The sequence below is a fragment of the Gopherus flavomarginatus genome, chromosome 7 (genome assembly GCF_025201925.1).
Source record: "Gopherus flavomarginatus isolate rGopFla2 chromosome 7, rGopFla2.mat.asm, whole genome shotgun sequence".
NCBI lineage: Eukaryota > Metazoa > Chordata > Testudines > Testudinidae > Gopherus > Gopherus flavomarginatus.
In genome coordinates, this window is record NC_066623.1 from 66,487,068 (window position 1) to 66,507,404 (window position 20,337).

Sequence of the window (20,337 nt, forward strand, 5' to 3'; positions counted from 1 at the left end):
GAGCAGCATGGGAGATGTAGTCCATCTGGGGAGCTTGGCACATAGAGAAAAATAGGGACACAATGCATCTGAATGACAACGCCCACTAGACACACAGAGGCATTTCTGATTTGAAGATCGATTGAAGAATTTTAGCTCTCAGCCACCAAACTAAGATCTTTTTTGGTTTTCAGCTGTTTGGTTTGTCAAATAAAAGTCAAAAGTTTCCAGAGAAAGCACCTTTTGCAAAAACGACATTTAGACAAAAGTCCTATTTTCTGTTGAAAATCAGTTTCCACTGAAAAATTTTGAACAAGCATAATAGTGAACCCATTTATATTGCCAAATGGTAGATATGGTCTGAAATGAAACATTAACTGTCAGAGGCATGCACACCTGGGGATGAGGGGGTAAGAATTAACTCATATTCTGCACTCTTTCATAAGAATTCTTACATATTGATCAAATGTTGTGGGGTTAGACTGCAGATTTGTCACAAGCCCTGTATATGAAAGTCCCTCCTTGATCCTCAACTTTTCCCAGACATATTTATTCTATACCACCAGCAAATTATTTCCTCATTCATGCTGGCTCCATTAATCATGTTGGGGTTAGAGCCGATGTTCTTCCTAATTCTCTGTCCATCTCATGACCCTTTGTATAAGGGTAGGGTTAGCAGGCATGCAGCACCTACTTACCTGAGTGCACCAGACTCAAGCACCAGGAAGCCCAGATACATGCTTAACTTTAATTCTTTCTCAAACTTCAGGTCCTGGATGCATGTGCAACCAATCAGGCCCTTTGGCGTGATCACTGTGGTGTGGGAATGTGCCTTTCCATGTACAGGCACTTCATTTCATACTGTTACATGAATATTCCTCATTTACAGTTGGAACAACAAGATTATAATATGCCTATTCGTAGTTTTATCTAGTGCTAAATGGCTGAGTTTATGATACCAAATTTGTGCCCTTTGTTCATAATCGGGATTTGGATCATTTGAAGATTGCATACTTCAGACAAATGATTTATGAGATACACAATGATCTCACTGAGCTTAATTTGATTTGAGGAAATTTCCCAACATTTATCAAGAGAAACTGTTATAAATCAAAACACTGGATATTTCATAAGAGGATTTAACATTTTCTTCTAATGTTTTCAATATTCCTTTAGGATTTGATTCTGCAGCGGTTACACTGAGCTGTATTTTGTTCAACTACTAATCCCACTGAAATTCAATCACTCAGATCTGGCCTTTAATAAGTAGATGATGTATAGATAATATCTCTGAAGAGTAAGATGTTGTTTTCTAATTATTTGTTTAGGATACATAGATTCTATGGGCATGATTCTGTGCTGACTGAAGAGCTGAACCAGTACTATTCATAAGCTAGAGCGCCTCTAGGAATATGATATACATATGATATGTAAAATCATAGAAACAGAAATACAGGGCTGGAAGCAACCTTGAGATCATCTAGTCCACCTCCCTTTGTCGAGGCAGGATCAAGTATACCTTCACCATTTCTGACAGTCTCCCTGGGAAGCCTCTTCCAGTGCATAACTATTCTTGTAATTAAAAAGATTTTGGTCTAGTATCTAACCTACATCTCCTTTGCTGCAGATTATGTCAAATCCTTCTTGTCTTACTTTCAGTGGATGTGGAGAACAAGATATTACCATCCTCTTTTTTACAGCCCTTAACATATTTGAAGACTGTTCTCAGGTTTCCCCTTGGACTTATATTCTCAAGAATAAAGACGCCCAAATTTTTTAACCTTTCCTCAGAGGTCCAGTTTTCTAAAGCTTTTATCATTTTTGTTACTCTTATCTGGAATTCCTCCAGCTTGTCCACATCTTTGGTAGACACACTGGACATAATACTCCAGCTGAGGCCTCACCAGTACTGGGTAGAGCAGGACAATTACCTCCCACATCTTACAACCAACACTCCAATTAATACATCTAATACACATTAGTCTTTTTCATAGCTACATCACATTGCTGACTCATTCAATTTATGATAAATTATAGCTCCCAGATCCTTTTCACAGTATTAACACCTCGCCAGTTATTCCCCATTTCGTAGCTGGATATTTGCTTTTTTCTTCCTAAGCGTAGTACTTTGCACTTATTTATTAAATTTGATCTTGTTGATTTCAAAGTTCTCCAGGACTGTAACTGCCTGTGAATGTGAAGTGACATTATTGCACCAAATGTGGATATGGTTGGCAGATAGGGAATCTATTTGTACAGTATCTCCTCTCCATGACTCCCTCTGCTGGAGTTCCTGTGGAGCCCATGCAGGATTTAAATTGCTCCCCCACTCCATGGCAGAATCCCAATTGTGCTTAGGCATAAACTGTGTCTATTATCCATATAGATGAAGCTCTTAAGCTACAATGGACATAGCTAGTGCAGCAGTATACATGCTACTTCTTCCTATAACAGCTTTGCTGAATTTGACTCAGTATATGGGTGTAGGTTGGGTGTATAATATATACATAAACACAAAGAACATGTTGTATATACATTTGTAGATTGTTACCTTGAGAGGCTAGATCTGAACTAGGAGCTTGGGAAATACAGGGTTTAAAAACAGATTGTATCACACATTCCTCCAAGTTTTTCTCCCTCCCCCATTTTTTCCATCATTAATTATCAAATATTAATAGTCTTTATATTCAGAAGAAACATGCACACAGTTTACTAAATCCCAGGTAACGAATATCTGTGATTTATTTATTTCTGAATATTAGAGTGTGATTCAGTCCCCACCAGGGGCTCGATTGGGACACCATTATTCAAGCCCTTGTATAATCATATCCTAACAGTCAGCCCCTGCCTCAAAACTCTTACAAGCTACATAGGTAAAACAAAATCATTATCTCCATTTGACAGGTGGGGAAACAGAGAGAGTCAGTGATGTTCCTGAGGTCAGACAGGGACTCTGGTAGAGCCAAGAATTGAACCCAGATTAGCTGAGTACCAGTCCATTCTTTTAACTGTAAAACAACCTTTCCTCTCCAAGTTAATGAATCACTACAAGTAAAGTACAAATGTTGCTAACTTTCTTTTCCATCATAGGAACACTTGCTACAGATCTTATGTCCTGCTGCCAATACAGCATATTACCATCTGATGACTATTTGGTGAATGAGATTTAATTGGTGATCCAGATCCAATTTCCAAATAAAAAACAAAACAAAAACATGATCCCACCTAGAGTCCTTGTAACACGTCAAGAACTGAATGGGCATGGATACTCAGCTCTTCTTTTACCTTTTGGGATTCAAATATAGCCAGTAGGAACTCACCTGCTTGCATTGCCCTTTATGTATCTGCTCTGTGGTTAAGTAGGGTTGGATATAAAACTGCACTTTCAATTAGTGTCTTCCAGAAGTACTGGCTTCACCTCAAAATCTCAAACACCCAACAGATATGCAACGAGCGAACTTGAACTACAACAGAACAAGGATCTGTAAATCAAGTTAAAAAAGAACACAAACAAACAGTCTGCTTTTATAACAGTAACTGACAACACAGATTTAGATGCTAGAGTTTGACATTACTCATAAAAAGCACTCTGTCACATATATCAAAAAACCTGCATACTAGGAAGAGGAAAGACATTCTATGGTAAACTTTCAGAGTACAAATAAAAAGAAAATGGGGAAAAAAACAATTACATTGCTTATCATAATAATAATTTTAATTGCAAGGTGTCAAACAGGATTAGTTCAATGATTTTATTCAATGCAAACAATTTATCCATCAGATTTGTTCTTTTACCTTTTTTTGAGAATCATCATCACCATCTTAAACTTACTCAGTATTTGTACTTTTTTTAATGAATAGGTTTTATACACATTTGGGCCTGTGGATTGCTTGGAAATTTAAAATAAGATTCAATGTGTTTGATATTCTGATTTCAATATTCAGCTGTTTGACTAGTCAACTAAATCATATGGCTTGGTTTTTGTTCCCTGACTGGATGTCTTAACTTCAGCTGCAGTTCCTGAAGAAACCATTGTAATGCTGAATCTCTAAAGAAGAAGATGAGGAGCACTTTAGAGAGACATACATAGCAGGAAATCAGCCACCATAAAACATTTAAATAATTTATTGTCTTCTTTTGTACAAGAAAGATTATTATATTTTTCTTTGTGTTTGGCAGATTTTTTTTAAAAAATTGGGTAATATCCTGACTGAGGGAGAAAGATGTAAGCCAGAATTATTGAATGATCGGTAGACTTTACATTTAATTTTCTTGTCATACTGAGTAATTGCTTGTAATCTGTTTATTTTAGTGTGTGCTATAGCACCAATCACTCTAATATGTAAGGTTATGTCTTATCTTATGGCAGTGCCTAGAGGACAGACAGTGCCTGTCTGGCTAGCACAGGTATAACTAGCAGTGTAGATGGTGAGACAGTGGCTTAGATGAGTATAGTCGAGGAGAGTGCTCTATATACCTGAAGCACCAAAGTACCAACCCTACACAGCTCTCTACATGCCCAAGCCATACCTCCCACATCTACACTGCTATTTTTAGGGCTGTAGTGTCCCTCTGCCTCCCTGCTGCCAGAGCCTTTCCTCACCCCAGTAAAAGGAAAGCTCTAACAAGGGTGAGAGGCGGTGGAGAAAGGCTCCTGCAGCTACCTTCTGCCAGAGCCTTTCCCCTCTTCCGCTTTTCGCCAGAGCCTTTTCTTTTTACAGTGAAAGGTTCTGGCTGTGAGGAGCTGCTAGAGCCTTTTCCCACTGCCTCCCTGCTTCCAAAGCCTTTTGCTAAGGCATATAGCTACATACTTCTGAGACAAGTGTGGACACAGCCCGCCTTTCACTGCAATGAGTCACTGCACATGTAGGGCTTGAACTCTGCATGCTGCCATACATGTAGATATGCTTCCAAAGTTAGTTAGATATGCATGTTAAGGTCACTGATGGACCTCAGACTCTTATGCTCTACTCCCTTCCCTGGTATAGGAATACACATCTACAGTTTTATATTTCTTCTTCTCCTCTTCTCTTCCCCTTCTCACATCATAATGGTTGTGATGCACAGATTTTCTTAAAAAGGAGGTTCTTGCAGCAAATCAGTCATACAGTCCTTTGGATTAGTCTGATCTCATTTGAGGAAGCTCTTTCCATAGCTAAACCCCCTTATCCATAACCATTTTAGCTCTGGCTCTCTAATATTTTGTCCTGGGCTTTATGAAGAAGAGGTTGTCTCTGTTGGCATATCATGGCTAGAAATGCAATCATTCGTGTAGCTGGGTCTCAGGGATTAACAGCATCGTTGTCACCACCTCAGCCTCCACTAGTTTCACCAACTTTATTTAGCATTATTTCCATTTAGCACATTGGCAGTTTGGGTTAAGTTGTGCCATGAAGCAACGTGCAATGGATGGAGACACTTCCAGGGAAAGCCTTGTGGGCCATGGTCTCAGAAACACACCTAACAGGCACAGGTCTTTCCAGGGATAATGTTGCATTGAAGGAGGAACAGTAGGAAATATCCTTTATGAGGTACAACATCCTTCCCCCACATATCCAACCAACTGCAATCAGGTATCATAAGGAAGGGAGGGAATAGAAGCATGGCTCCTCCTACCCCCTTGCTCCCAGAGCGAAGAGCATCAATACTGTGTTCCTCCAGATGCCAGAAGACATTGTCCTGGAAGCCCTCACGAAGCCACACAATAGCTTATTTTCCCTCTTCCCTACAGCTATGTTAGGACTAGGCACAATCTAGCCCTGTGTTTGTGTGCTAATGTTTGAGTGACACCCTCAAGGAAAGGCCTCAAGGAAATTCTGCTGCTGGCAGAGATCTCTAATTTAATTTATGGGCCTCAGTGTGTGTATAAAGATTTAGTCATCTATGACATGCAATCCGATGACGGCCTTTGTGAGGATCATAACTGTCAGTTAGCTCTGTTTTGCATCGATTTGGTGCAGTAAAACACAGACACACATACAAGCAATTGAGAGCAGGAGAAGTAGCAGTAACCTGTCCCAGCCCCAGCAGCAGGGGATGTATCCAGTTGCTAATTTTCATTAGAAGAAGTAACTGTGTTCAATCCAACTTCCCAGAGAGCAGCAGTATCAGTATGTCCCACCTCAGCTGCATGTGGATTCAGAGTATTCTTCGTCTCTGTGGTATCATTCAGTCCAGCCAGAAATGATAAAAGACTGTTAAAGGGGAGGCAGCATAGTTGAGCAGATAGAGCACTAGACTATGATTCAGGGAGCTTGAGTTCTATAAGTGGCTTTGCCATAGACCTGCTGCGTGACTCACTTCTCCACTTCATGCCTTAGTTTCCCCATCAGTAAAATGGGGATTATCATACTGATCTCCTTTGTAAAGCACTTGGAAAGATACTGATGAAACACACTGTAGGAAAGCTAGGTATTATAATTTATTACTTTTTATTGTTGCACTTGGTCCCCTGCTGCAGCTAGAAAAATAGGTGCTGGCCCTCTTACAGTTGCTTAAAGCCTTGCACAAGCATCTCCTGCTGTGTTCCTGTTGCCCCTGAAGAACCTCCCAGTCTCTTGGCAGGAGCCCTTTATCACACTATCCAGGGCACAGCCTCATTCATCAGAGTGATTTCCCCATCGTGAGCCACAATCCTGGTTTCTGCCATCTGCTTGTCAAATGAAACTGCAGAAAGGATCTCTCCCTTGCTGTATTGCAGCTGCCTACATTTACCAACTTTGCTGCTTCTGTGGCTGTCATCCTAACTTCCTAAAGGGAGCTGCTCCATGCTGTGAGATTAGAACATGTGCAGCGCCACATGCAAGAGACCATTCTGCCACTCTAGCACTTTCCCTGCTGCACCCCTCCTCTCCTGCTACAGCTGCATGATCACTCAGTTTGCTTGGAAACAATGGCCTTCCCATTCCTCTCATCCTTCCCTGCCTCCTGACACTCTCTCAGCCACTGTATGCTGGACAGCTGGGTCAGCATTTCAGTGATGAATAAAGTACGTGTATTCACACACAGATATGCCTTTTATATATAAATGCTCCTATCTATAGTGGTAAAAGCTCCTCCAGAATGGTCCTCACTCTGCATCTGGTTGGGGAGCATGGCCTAGTGGTCATGACCACAATCCCAACTACCAATGGGGTTGTGGAAAGGGGATTCCGGGCCCTTTCATTTCACCAGGCTCTAACCCAGGGCCCTTTGGGATACCAGTGATCTGGCAAACAAGGCTGCTTAAGGGTGTCCCCCTTGGGCCTTTTCCTCTTATCCCCCTGGGTCAGTTTAGTCCACAGCCTACCCCTGTCGGGGAAGTCCACACCAAAATAAGTAAGAGAGGGTTACCAACATTCAGGGTCCACAAGATACTTCCGTCTCTGGGGCGGATCCTCCCTTCCTTCAGGCAGAGCCAGTTTGGGCAGCTACGTCAGAGCCTTTTGACTTCTCATTGTGCTGCTGGAGCTGCAGGTCTACTTACCTGCCTTTTAATTTCACCAGCAGATGGAGCATTTGCTGCAGGTGTGGCAAAGCCGAGCTGGCTGACCAAAATAAACCCTTAAATCCTTGTTGCCCAGTGTGGGGTATGTACACCCCATCACACTCCCCCAAACATTTATGCAAACACAGTCCAATTACCTGATTGTTTGTGTTAAATGAAATAAAAAGAGCCCTGAACATAATCGGATCAAATCCCCTTACAAATTGTGAATATGGTTGTGAATATTTTCTCCTAAATTCATTCATCACTAGCTGAGAAAATCCAGTCACATAACGAATGTTTCAAAAGCATTAAAAAAATATTGTTCATAACCCAATAAGATTTCAAAGACCTAACATAACTCTACAGAGCTTGTTGGATTGGTATTTAAAACACTGTATTCCACCTTATTTCAGCACCAGAGTTTTTAAACCATTATTCAACTGCTTTCTGAAGTCACATATAACCCTACAAAATCCAATTTAAAAATAAAACATGCAATAAAAAGATTAAAAGGGAAAAATGTGGGAGCTATATTGTTAAGAAAGAAAAATTGCAATTCATGTTACCTTTTTTTCCTTTTGCAAAATCGTACTTAAATCTTCTAAAAATATTACTGGAAAAGGCATTTATGAAGTTGTTCCTAATCTCAGGTCTGATCTCTGTGTCAGTAATGACAATATGATCTGAAACACACAGCACTAGTAGTGGTCCGTTCTATTCCATTCCAGGCACTTAACCTTGACCATCACCATGTTATCTGGGTACAGGGTCCGCTCATGTTTATTGAACAGAATCAAAAGAACACTCTTGAACTGTATGGTTAATTTTCATCTAATGATGGTTTGTATTGGCAAGCCTAGCGAGCATTCCCAGACTGGCTGCTGCAATTTGCTCCCACCCCACACGCCTCAAGTCAATGTGGGATTCTACTCTCACAACAGAACATTCTGGACTTTAATTGGGTTCCTCTTGGTTGGACTAATGTCTGAGAATGCCTCTCCTAACTTGGAAAGAAGGTCTTATAGGAACTCTATGGGAGTTAGCAGTTCCCAATATCTGTTGAAAGAGTCATATGTTACCATTATCAGTTTGATTTTTACATCTGTAGTCACTTGTAGGTTTGCCTCTGTTGGCATGGATCTGTTGCATGTGCTACTATTGTGTCCTTGTCTTTCTCTATTTTTTTATAATGGCAAATATAACAACAGAGGCAGGTGAGCTGAGGAGTGCAGGGCATTATAGCAAAGAGTCAGGGACATCAGTTTTTGAAAGCTCTGCCTGAGCTGCAACATTAGAGGGAAGAGAATCCACAAGGACTGAGAAGTGTTTGTGTACATCTATAATGATGGCCCATTTCTTCTATAAGAACATGCTGTGCTCCTGTTACATAGGGTTGTGTCCTGTGACAATATTTCCTATTGGATTGGGAGTCTAAATTGTTATTCCTCCCTTTTTTTTTTTGTTTGAACATAGGATCTCTGTAAGGTTATATTTTATCCGAGAGTCTAGCCATCCCTATATCCCACAGTGGAGCTTCCACACCTCAGTCAGTTTAGAAAAGTTAGAAAATGATATGGTAGGGGCTTCCCACCTGCACTTGTTGCTTGGGATTTAAAAATGTCTCTCTTTAGTTTTGTAAATAAGAGTTGCACTGTCATTTATTTTCATTGGCAGCCTCCCTTTGGCAACATCAGGTGATGGTGTACGGTATAAAAAGCAGAAAAATGAACTATGCCTAGCTTTTTACACTAGGTGATCTGTCTCTCCTTCAAATGTGACTTTAAAAACATATTTAATGGTATCAGCTGTGCCTTGAGGGACCAGAATTGCAAACAGGTACATCAAAAGTAAGATATGGCTCCTTCCTCCCCTACCCCCACATACTCCCAATGTGACATTCAACAAAAGGAATTTCCCTTTAGGTTGCACTTACACAAAACTGCCAAAACATGAAAGCAGACTGTCCCCACACAATAGAGAGTTTCTACCAGAATTGATTTCTATAATATAATGGAACTAAAAAAATATATTGTTTTTGTTTTTTTTAAAGGACTTCATTGGTATTTCAAAAACAGTTACTGGTATATTCATGGGATTGCTGAGATTATGTGTGACAGTGGTTCCCAAATCTTTTCACAGAGAGGTCTATCTCTTAATAATAATATTATCTTGTGAACCACTTCCCTGTTAATTTTTTTACTTCAGAGACCACCTGCTTCCCATTACCAAAAGTTCCCTGTGGCAAATCTGGGAACTGCTTCCCTAGAAAAGTAATATTAGGAAATTATTTATGCATCTGCCTGTAGGGTTTAAACACTTTTGCACATGCAAGACACTAACAGATTTAATTGTACTGATTGTGAAAGGACACCATCCAAAGATGCTACTTCCTGATTTGGTAAGGAAAGTTCCATTTTCTTTGCATTCTTCATTCGCTTGTTTTTCACTGATCTGTTTCATTTTATTCAAACTATACATTCATTATACATTTGCTTTGCAAATTTATACATAATCAAAATAAATGTTCTCAGGTTTTAACATGGCAGTCGGTGAAAGAGAAACTTTAGAGAGAATCACTTTTAAATTACCAGTTTAATGCTCTGGGGATCAGCTTGCCAAGAGGTTAGTCCTTGAAAGGAAGGATGTTGCCTATAATCAAGAAAAGTGTTTTACTCAGTGACTAGGTTTCACTTTAAGGCCTGAAGAATCCAGATCCAGCTGGTCTGGGGGTAGTATTAAATCATAGCCTGAATAAAAATTAGTTAAAATTTTTATTGAATAGTACAACTCCCTTTTCTCTGGGTTAAGTCAACCAAAAGTTGCTGTCAGCACTATAGAAATGTGAAATAATGAGAAAATTAGGGTTTTGTTTGTTTGTTTTTTAAGCAAGCATTGCTATGTCGGGGGAGGGGGGGAATCACACTCAGAACATTTAGAATGGAATAGAGGACTTTTCCTTAGAGAGAGGGATCTTTAACAGTGAATGGTTCCTATGATTTCTAATTTTCATGCATTTTAGCCCTAACTTCTTCCTTTTGTGTACTTAATACATCATAAAAGGGATGTTTGCCTTTAGTTGATTTTTCTTACCCTGTATAAAAGGGACACAGAATGAACTTATGTTGTAATTACAATAAAATCGGGATCAAATTGGCCAAACCCCTTCCTTTATTACACATGCCATGGAAAAATAGGAGGAAAGGTTGAGAAAATCTGAGGAAAGGGAGTCCAGAATGAGAAATGTCTTACCAATACCAAGACTGAGCCAGTGACTGAGACATATCTTTTCTTTGTTCGTGTTTGTGCTGCTATGCCTCAGCTAGAAACTAACCCAGGACCACAGCCTAGTGATTTTGAATGAAACTGCTACGTAAATGAACTGGTGCATCGGAATATTATAGTATATGTCAATCGGTCATTTTTTTCCTTTCTGTACTTGCATGTACACCAGTATTTTTCTTATGTAATTATGTTTTCATTCCATAGACCCTCTCAACATTTCTACCTAACGCCAATGAGACAAATTTGATGTTAGCAAAAGTGGGTGCAACTCAATTAAAATCAGTAGGGTTAAACCCACTTGCACCACTGCATACTGTGTATGATCACTTGAGGCTACTTAATTGATGTATTGTATGGTACATAACTTATTAATAAACAAATTCCCTCTGACAGGCCACAACTCCACAAAACATTCTTATTATATTGCTGCAGGATATAGTAAAGCTTTCTTGTTGAACAGAAATCATTCTTCATTGTTGCCAGATAAAAGATACATTTTTAATCACTATCAATGGTGAAATTAAGCCCTTTTTATTATTTTGGGATACCCTTTTTGAGACAGCTGGGTTATATGGGTTTGAAAGATGGCAGCTTGTCCACGTTTTATTAATGTCATTTTCCCTACTGGTTGGCAATGTGCTCAAGTTTTTGTAATTTCTTAGGTTTGCTTGTCTAACTGCAACCCTGGTGTAACTCCAGTGATATCATCGTGGTTACATCAGAGTTGAATTTGAAAGCCCTCTGATAATGGACTATCTTATCCTTCATTCTAAAATTCCTTGCTTTGGGGTTTAATGAAAAAGACCTACTGCTCCTTTGCCATTTTACAATTTCCCCCCCAAAGAAGGTGTAAAACAGCCCATGGTTCTGATTCTGACCCTCACCGAATGCACACGCACCTGTGACAGTAATTTACAAAGTAACAGGGTAATGAAATATACTTTCTCCTATCTAAACTAGATTTCAGCCAGGTGGTTAGATACCTTTACAGAAAAAACATGCTTATTTGGTTCCAAATCCCTGCACTACAAGAGAACCCTGCACAGCCCTGAAGTAGGAGGCATGATTCTATCACAGGCAAACATCTTTTTGGTTTCGTGGAAAAAAATCACCTATGTTGAAGCTATGTAGTAGGCATTCTCAAGGAAGTTATTTAGGCACTCATGAAAACTGTCTGTATGCATGATACCCTCTGTGCAGATAGACAGATGTAGATAAATACAGAATATATATATATATACACACACACACACATATATATATTCTGTATTTATCTACATCTACATATATATATACACAGACACATACATAAAAACATACAGAGAATACAGACAGATACATACACACATACAGAGAATACAGATAGCATGTGTATATATATGTGTGTACATATATATTATGTGTGTCTATATGTGTGTGTGTGTGTATATATATTATGTGCGTGTGTATATATATATATGTGTGTGTGTGCAAGAGGTGGGGCGTGCAATATGATATTTTATTTTAGTGGTCTTTCTCTACATATTCTTCAATAAATATGCAAGCAATCATATAAATCAAGTAATTATGGAGACTAAACTTGTTCTCAGTGGAAAGGGATTTGTCTGCTGTAAACTACTGGATATTAGTAAGATAGCTAGCCTTTCATTTGCTCATATAAGTAACCAAGGCAACCTTTCATTACTTTGTATCCCACAGGACACCAGTACTAGCATCCTGTACATCCTAAAATGCACAATACTACAGCCCTGGGAATCTGTATGCCATGGTACAGTATCTTGAAAAAGTCATGCCGTTAGCAAGTCTCTCAGGTGCAGGACAAGTGAGCCATCAACAACAGCTGTCAGTTTGCCTTGACATGAACATTTGGATTTGTGTCTCATACGAATAATATAAGATTCTTATTTTTGTTGGCTTTTCTAGGATTTATATAAAAATAATTTGTGACTACCCTCTCCACGCCCACACCTCTAATATACTGCACACACAAAAGTATATCAAGGACATTACTTATTTTGTGGAGGGAAAAAAAAAGAATCCCACAGCATTTCTTTTTAATAACTGTTCAGCTACAAAATTTTATTGGTATCCTTTTATGTTCCTTCTAGAGGATGTAATGCACAAAAGCATTGCCACGGAACATATAAAATTACAAATGAAATTTATTGTAAAAAGTAGAATGTCTTCTAGACTGGTGTCAGTATTTATTTCATTCATAAACCAAAACTGCAGGTATAATATATTCATTGTCAGCAAGTTCATGTGTGTAAATTGCCATCCAATGGTATTGACTGATATAAGACAGATATTGAAAAGACAATTTAAATTTACTCCTCCAAACATAAACTGTTCCACAAAAGCACTGTAAAAACTCCTTCAAGGTTTTGTGTTGTGCTTCACATTGATGGTTAACTACATAATTTGGTTGTGTCATAATCCACTGTGTTTGGTAATTTGGCATTAAAGGCCTGCAAAGCGGATTGAATTCTCACCACCTCACTGGTAGATAGTTTGAGTCTATGTCGTAGCAAGCAAGAGAACAGGTCTAGACGACGCTGGCCAGGTGGGGAGAGTTTATTTACACGGTCCCGTATCTCTAAAAGCTGCAAAAGTGCTGAGTCCTGTGATCCCTGAGTATAGGGGTAGTCCAGCTGCAAAATTAAGTCCCGAATTGCTTCTGGGTCAAAGTGCATGCTGTAGCCAAACACTTGGATGTTGTTGATTTTCATGTAGCCTAGGTTACGTGAAGGATCGATAAATTCCAGGGGTTCATAGTAGATGCTTTCATTGCCATTTGGACCATTTGACTTAATTCGACTCCTCAAGTAGATATGTACTGTTTCAAAAAATGTCTTCCACTTGTTGCCTAGAGTCAGCGTCCAGTTATAACACTGAAGAGGTAAGTCCAGCTTAGTCCGCTCCCAGTCTGGGAAACTGTTTTCATTCACAGGCATGAACCAGCTTTCAGAGTGGCTGCCTCCAAAAGGGTTGACGTAAACAGCTAGAACAGGTTCCAAGGTGCTGTTTTTTGTTAGGCAAATTTGAAGAGAGATACCCAGTATCATATGGACCAAGCTAGACTTGTACTTGTTACTCTTAAGGGTAAGGAGCATCCGTTTGCGCCAGGAGGGATCGAACCAGCTATTGAGGCGCATATCATTGCTGATGAAAATGGCATGGACTTCAATCCTCCGGTCTGTTTTTTGCAATAAATACTTCATCTCCAGATCCTGAAGATCTGTCTCAAACCCAATGTAGTGCTCTGTGGAGTCTGCCACTTCAGGCTTGCAAAGCCCTTGGCTTAGCATGTATCCAGTATTACAGTTCCCACAGCGGGTGCGGTTGTCAGGTGCACAGGTCAAACATGCAGAGCCATCTCCCACAATGCAGGGAAGGAACCCATTGCAGGCGACCTGATCATTAGGGCAGGTGCACGAATGAGTCTCTTCAGAAAAGCTTCCCAGAAGACCATTTTCATTGCAGTACAGAAAAGATTGGATGCGGTTTAGCCAATAGATTGACGATCTGTAAAAATTAAAAATAATAACAATTATTAATAACACAAATAAGGAATCAGAACCCAAATAATACAACCTTGTATTATTTCCCTTTAAAAGAGACAAAGAAAACTGATATTGGCAGTAAATTCAGACACTATAAACATCTCTAACATGTCAGATGATGACATCTGGAGTGATATCAATGGATATATACATTTCCAGTATGATGAAAAATCACAAAGGAATATTACCTTATAAACTCAGTGGCATAACAAGACAATTGGTTTATATTTTCTATTCACTGCACATCATTACTAAGAAACTCTGTCAAGTAAATAGCTAATTTTCTGCATCTGACTTCACTTTAGTAATCTATACAGAGTGGATTTGGGGTTTTTTTGGTGCTATTTTGCTAGTTAAGTTGTTATCTGTGTGGGTGGATGTGTACCATCTTTCATCTTTGTTACATAGTCTTTGGAGGTTTATATGTTATTCTCAACGTTCTTGTTCTGGGTTGGAACTGCTGTGTTTTACAGATAGTGAAATTTAGAGACCAAGCATTTAGCTGGAATACCAGGTAAGAGAAAACATTAAAATAGATTCAGACTTAATTATCTGAGTCACTTGTAGCACTATACTCCTACTGTTAAGCATGGGTGAATATGTCTTTCATTTTTCCCTGACTGAACTGGTAAGGAACAGTTGCAAAGAGAAAGACAATATGACCAAACAGAATCTGGAAATGGCTCAGAGAAAAATAACTGCATTGCTTTTATATTTTTAAGCTTTTGTGCATGCTAATTTTATTGATGCATTACTTGAAGAACACATTTTAGCTTCTGCTATGTCAAATTCCATTTTTCTAATGCTGATAAAGATGTTGTACAATTTGTCCCCCCCCCAACTATAAAATAAACTAACACTGTAAACATGTATGATCTCAGAATTTGGCTTTGTAAAAGTGTCAGTCTGAAACACAGTAAAAACAAGTCAATCTGTACCTTTACTTGATCTTTTTTTCTTTTTGTGTCATTTATTGCATATCAATATTTTATATGAATAACAACCCTTGGGCAAGAAACATTTTTTTTAAAATAGAAGCATGGTTGCCTAGAATGCATTCATTGTGCTTTGTATCTAGTTGAAAGCAGACATTAAGTAAGAATGTTATTACTAGAGCTAGTCAAATCTGGACTTTCCATCTTGCACAAAATGTCAAATATTATGGCATTTTTATTGTCCAAATCAAGACAAAAAGTAAAAATATTAAACTTTGCATGGAATGGAAAGTTACAAAATAATTTAATTTGGAAATGCAAAATGTTTTGTTTGGCTTAGATCAAAATTGAACTGTGTCTATGTGGACTGTATGGTGCCACAGGGAAGCTATAGTTTTGGGTAACCTGAATCAAAACATTTTGGTTTATTGAACCAAATCAAAATGTTCAGGTTTTGGGTAAGTTCACCATTACTCTGTGTCTTCCTGTGTTGCTATGGTGCCTCATGAAAATTATATTTAAGGTTCCTTTCGTCCTCATTGTACTCTATGAGCTTGGTACACAGCCAAAAAACATCTCTCACAGTGTATCATCATAAAACACTGGCAGTCCAATCAGAGGTAAGACTGAGTGAACCACCAGAAATGTAGTCCAGCCAAGGAGCTCAATCTGTAAAGGAAAATGGGAGCATGAGACATCTAAACTACAGCTCCCATAAGACATTGTGGCAGGTCAGGTGGACACAGATTAAGATTTGGCTCAACCAAATATGAAGTTAAATATTTTGTTTAGATTTACCTGAAAAGTGGGAAAAGAAGGCAAAATTGAAATTTTTACACAGATATACTTTAATGGAAAATTCCTAACCAGCTCTAATTATTACTGTTTCATAGTATGTATTACCTTATTGTTTCAAAAGTAAACATTACAAAAGCCTTGAGTAGCTTTGTGACATATTTACAAGTAGAGCTGGGTGGGACATGGGTTTCTTGTATTGGGAAATAACTGGGTTTTTTAAATCTCCTGTCCTAAATTAAGTCAAAAAATACAAATCTCAACAATTTTGAGAAACTGACAATCCATAAATAATTTGGTTAAGAATCAATCAATCAAAGTTTTATTTTGATAATTTCAAAATGTTTTGCTTAACTGTTGAACTTTTTACTATAGTTAGTTTAAATTTCAACATTTGGACAATTTTGAAACTTTTTTTCCATTTTTTTAAACTAGAAATTGGTCAAAACTGACAGTTTCCTGTTAAGTTTCAGTTAATATGAATCAGTATTTTCTATCAAAAAAAAATCTGTTAAAAAAAATCGTTCTAGTTATAACTTCTCAATTATAGTCTCTAGTTTCTGCTGGAACAGAACTACTGAGATATCATGTGGACATTATATTGATAGGCACAAATGAGCCTATTTTAAATATTTGGGCCATATAACATTTAAAACCAGAGATAACAAATTAGTTTACATTTTGTCAAGTATCCCAAATTAAAGAGAGGTCCTACAGTAGAAGGAAAGGATGGTCTTGTTAAGGCAACACACGAGGACTTCAATTCCAATCTCAACTTCTGGCTTCAGTTAGCATCTCAACTACATTTATGTGTTAGATTGGACAAATCATGTACTGCAGCATTTTGTTCTGCAGCTGAAGGCTAACAACATTTGTTTAAATGAAAGCCAAGATTTGGAACTACTATTCTTCACCAAAGGGAGATGTGGGATGCGGGTAAATTTCCTGTGGAAAATTCCATGGATATGGAATCACAGAATACATAGTGCTCCAATTATTGGCTATGTTGTACCTATCTTTGGAAGGCACTTCCTTTATGCATCTTTAGTGACAGCTAAAATTGTTGCTTGCATTGCTACTATACGTTAACTACGCTGGAAACAATGGTGTATGAAGATACATAGTAATTTATATTAATGATGCCACATTACTGAAATAAATCTTCTTAATAAAATTTTGTCCTTGTCTGAAGGATTGAAAGTCCCATCTCAAAGGTCGCTCACTACTGCCTATTCCTACAGCTTTATGGCTTGGGCCTGTCTGAGATATATCATAATCAGATTTCCAAAAGGTACAAGATAGAGGACATGGCACTCCAGAGCTTTTTCCCCCCTTTAAATCTTTGGACTATGCCATTTACTCTTAAGTAGTCTTTAAAAATTAGGCCTGCCCTGTTGGTAACAGTTGGACCTACACAATTACAGTATTATATTTAAGAACTTACCCTTATGGGGGCTGATCTGACCTACAAATGTGAATCCTAGGAGCACATCCCTCATTATGAGTTCTCCACAAAAGTTCAGTTTCTTTTAAAAGTTTTGTTCATAAATAAGAATATGTGAACACAAAGCTACTTCTTGCACAAGAGAAACTCCATTATCCAGACATGGATTTGAAGCACAGTGGCAGGATAGTTATTTGCAGAATTATTGTAAAGATTCCTTTTTCTGTTTTAGGGTATCAGCAATAGAGGCCAAATTTAGCTTATTTTATTCACATAAATCATCATGCTGTTCAATTATTTTGGACATCTAAGTATTGATTTAGAAGCCTAATTTCAGGCACCAGTTTCCAATAATTGGAGCAGTAATCTATGTTAATAAAAATTTTGAAACTGAAACTTGGAATATTGTTTTACTGAAAAAAGGAAGAAAAGATGGAGCTTTGAGTTGTGTGTATTTGTGTCAGAAAATTCTCACGAATCTTTTATCTTTTCCTCTTCTGTTTCCTTTAATCACCTATTTTCTTAAAATAAATGCATGCAAAACAAAGTGGAATCCTAATTCCAGAGAGCTAATATTAATTTAAAATCACCTCAGAGTTAGCGATCATTTTATATGCATCATCTATCATTTCTGCATTCCTCATGCTGTCAACAAAAAAAACAAATAAACAAAAATTGGTGGCTCTGAATTAATTGAAATTTTAAAAGGGTATTTTACAAAATATGTGATGACCAAGAGATGTGCTTGTATGAAACTATCTACACACCAAACAATATATTTTCTTTTAACAACCAAACCTTTCTGTTTAGCATTTGTTTGTCTTATGTGCTTATCTGCACTGTGAAGATTTGTACCTGTGCGATCAATGTAATATTTCTAATGGAATAGATGGTAGGTCATCTCCTGTTTATCTTCCTAATAGAAGTAATTACACAATGAACGAGACTGCTTGTGTCAATGAGATGAGCAGGAATTGTCTCATTGACAATAAACAAAAGGGAAATACCCTGTTTTCATTGTCTACAATAACAAAAAAGCAAAAAAAGACAAGCTAACATCATAAATAATGTTAGCTGAAGATTTCAAAAGTGATATCGTTTCTAAAAATCTAATGGAATTTGATTTAAAAAAATAATTAATTGTACCTGATAGCATTCCTTTAACACCTTATGATACAGTTATAGCACTTTAATATTTTGTTTCTTTGCTATCTCAAAGAATTATCTACACATTAACATGCAGCCCAAACAACAAACATCAGTGCTTAGGTCTTCATCCTTCTAAAGTAGGTGGGCCAAATTCAGGGGCAATACATTAGTTATGCTAACTTAGATTCCATTATAGTCAGACATCTTTACTGCTATTGGCACTCACCAACAAATGTGTGAGTGACTGGAAAGGAGTCTATGTTGTCATAACAAACGCACACACAAAGAAGCTCTAAGTATGGGCATGGCCTACTTTTAACAGACACTCTTACACTCACCTGTTAGTTACTTTCCTGCAAGAACTTCTCTCTTCTGTCCCTGGGCTTATCAGTAAAACCAGTTGACTCTCTTTAATGTAAACTCAGTGAGTCAAATTCAGAAATGACATGCCCCAGGGTGACCTTCACATTTCTCTTTGGTGTGTATGAGTCTAAAGATTTCTACAACGTCTAAATAAGACGAAGACCTTGTGTACACTGCCACTTACAGCGCTGGAACTTTCTTTGCTCAGGGGTGTGAAAAAACATCCCTGAGCAATGCAAGTTTCAGAGTTGTAAAGTGGCAGGGTAGATAGTGCTACAGCTATAGATAGTAGCTATTCCCCACGCAGATGTGGTGTTATTAGAGCTATGGGAGAGCTCTCTCCCAGCACTGGAACTGTGACTACACAGCCATGTTAAAGCACTGCCATGGCAGCACTTTAACATCAGCTGTGTAGACATGCTCTTAGAGAATGTGGGTAAATCTAAGGATATCTAAGAGGATATAAACGCACTTTGGGAGGGTTGAAAGATGAAACTTCCAACTTAGACTCCATCTAGACTTCCTTAATTTTTCTTACACTGAAGTCTAATCCACATTAAAAACCCAATTACATCACTCTGGAATGTGAAAAATCCACACCTCGTGGATATAGTTAATATAGTTAAGTGATATAGACCTAACTTGTAATATAGACAACCCTAGGTCGACAGACACAATTCTTCTGTTGACCTATCCACTGCCTCTCACGGAACTGGATTAACTATGCTGATGGGACATTCCCTCCCGTCGGCATAGGTAGTGTCTATAGTGAAGCATGCAGCAATGGAGCTGCAGCACTACTGCTGTAGATAAGCACTCAGACTTGTTTCCACTCACCTCCCAAATGGCCCAAGAATATTTACTACTATGATTCCTTTGTTATTTGCATGAATGAAATCAACTGCTTTGTATTACTTTATCTCTTTAAAGTTGGCATTAAGCAGTAATAATATACTTCCTAGTTCACCTTTGTCATATTACTTTTACTGAAGTAAATTAAGTGAAAAAAAAATCTACATGAAAGGTAGGTAACCATACTTTATTTATCCTACTAGTCCTTAACAGATAAATTTACACTCACTTTAAAGAATTATTCTGAATTTGTTCTCCTCATTCTAGGAGTAGAGATGGTCATTTAAATAACCCATCTGGAAAAAAATTGATTCAGATTCTAGTCATAATTAGGAATTTTTTAAAATGTGTAGCAAATTATGTTTTTAGGAAAAAAAAACCATATAAACAGTTTCAGATCCATGATAGTATTCCCTAACAGATTTTCACATCTGTATGCTTTGTGAACCTTTGAGTTTGAAGGAGCTGGTTATATGCATTGTACTGATTCCTGAGATCCCTCAACT

General features: G+C 38.0%; 1 protein-coding gene across 4 annotated transcripts in view; it reads right to left on the reverse strand.

Moving 5' to 3' along the window:
* Positions 1–12,794: 12,794 nt before the first annotated feature.
* BRINP3 (BMP/retinoic acid inducible neural specific 3) overlaps positions 12,795–20,337 on the reverse strand; it is a 333,504-nt gene continuing 325,961 nt past the window's right edge. For all 4 annotated transcript variants that reach the window (XM_050961409.1, XM_050961412.1, XM_050961410.1 and 1 more), the window contains one exon: positions 12,795–14,255. In XM_050961409.1, the coding sequence (XP_050817366.1) occupies positions 13,139–14,255 (1,117 nt within the window). In that variant the 3' untranslated portion in view covers positions 12,795–13,138. The remainder of the gene's footprint in view (positions 14,256–20,337) is intronic.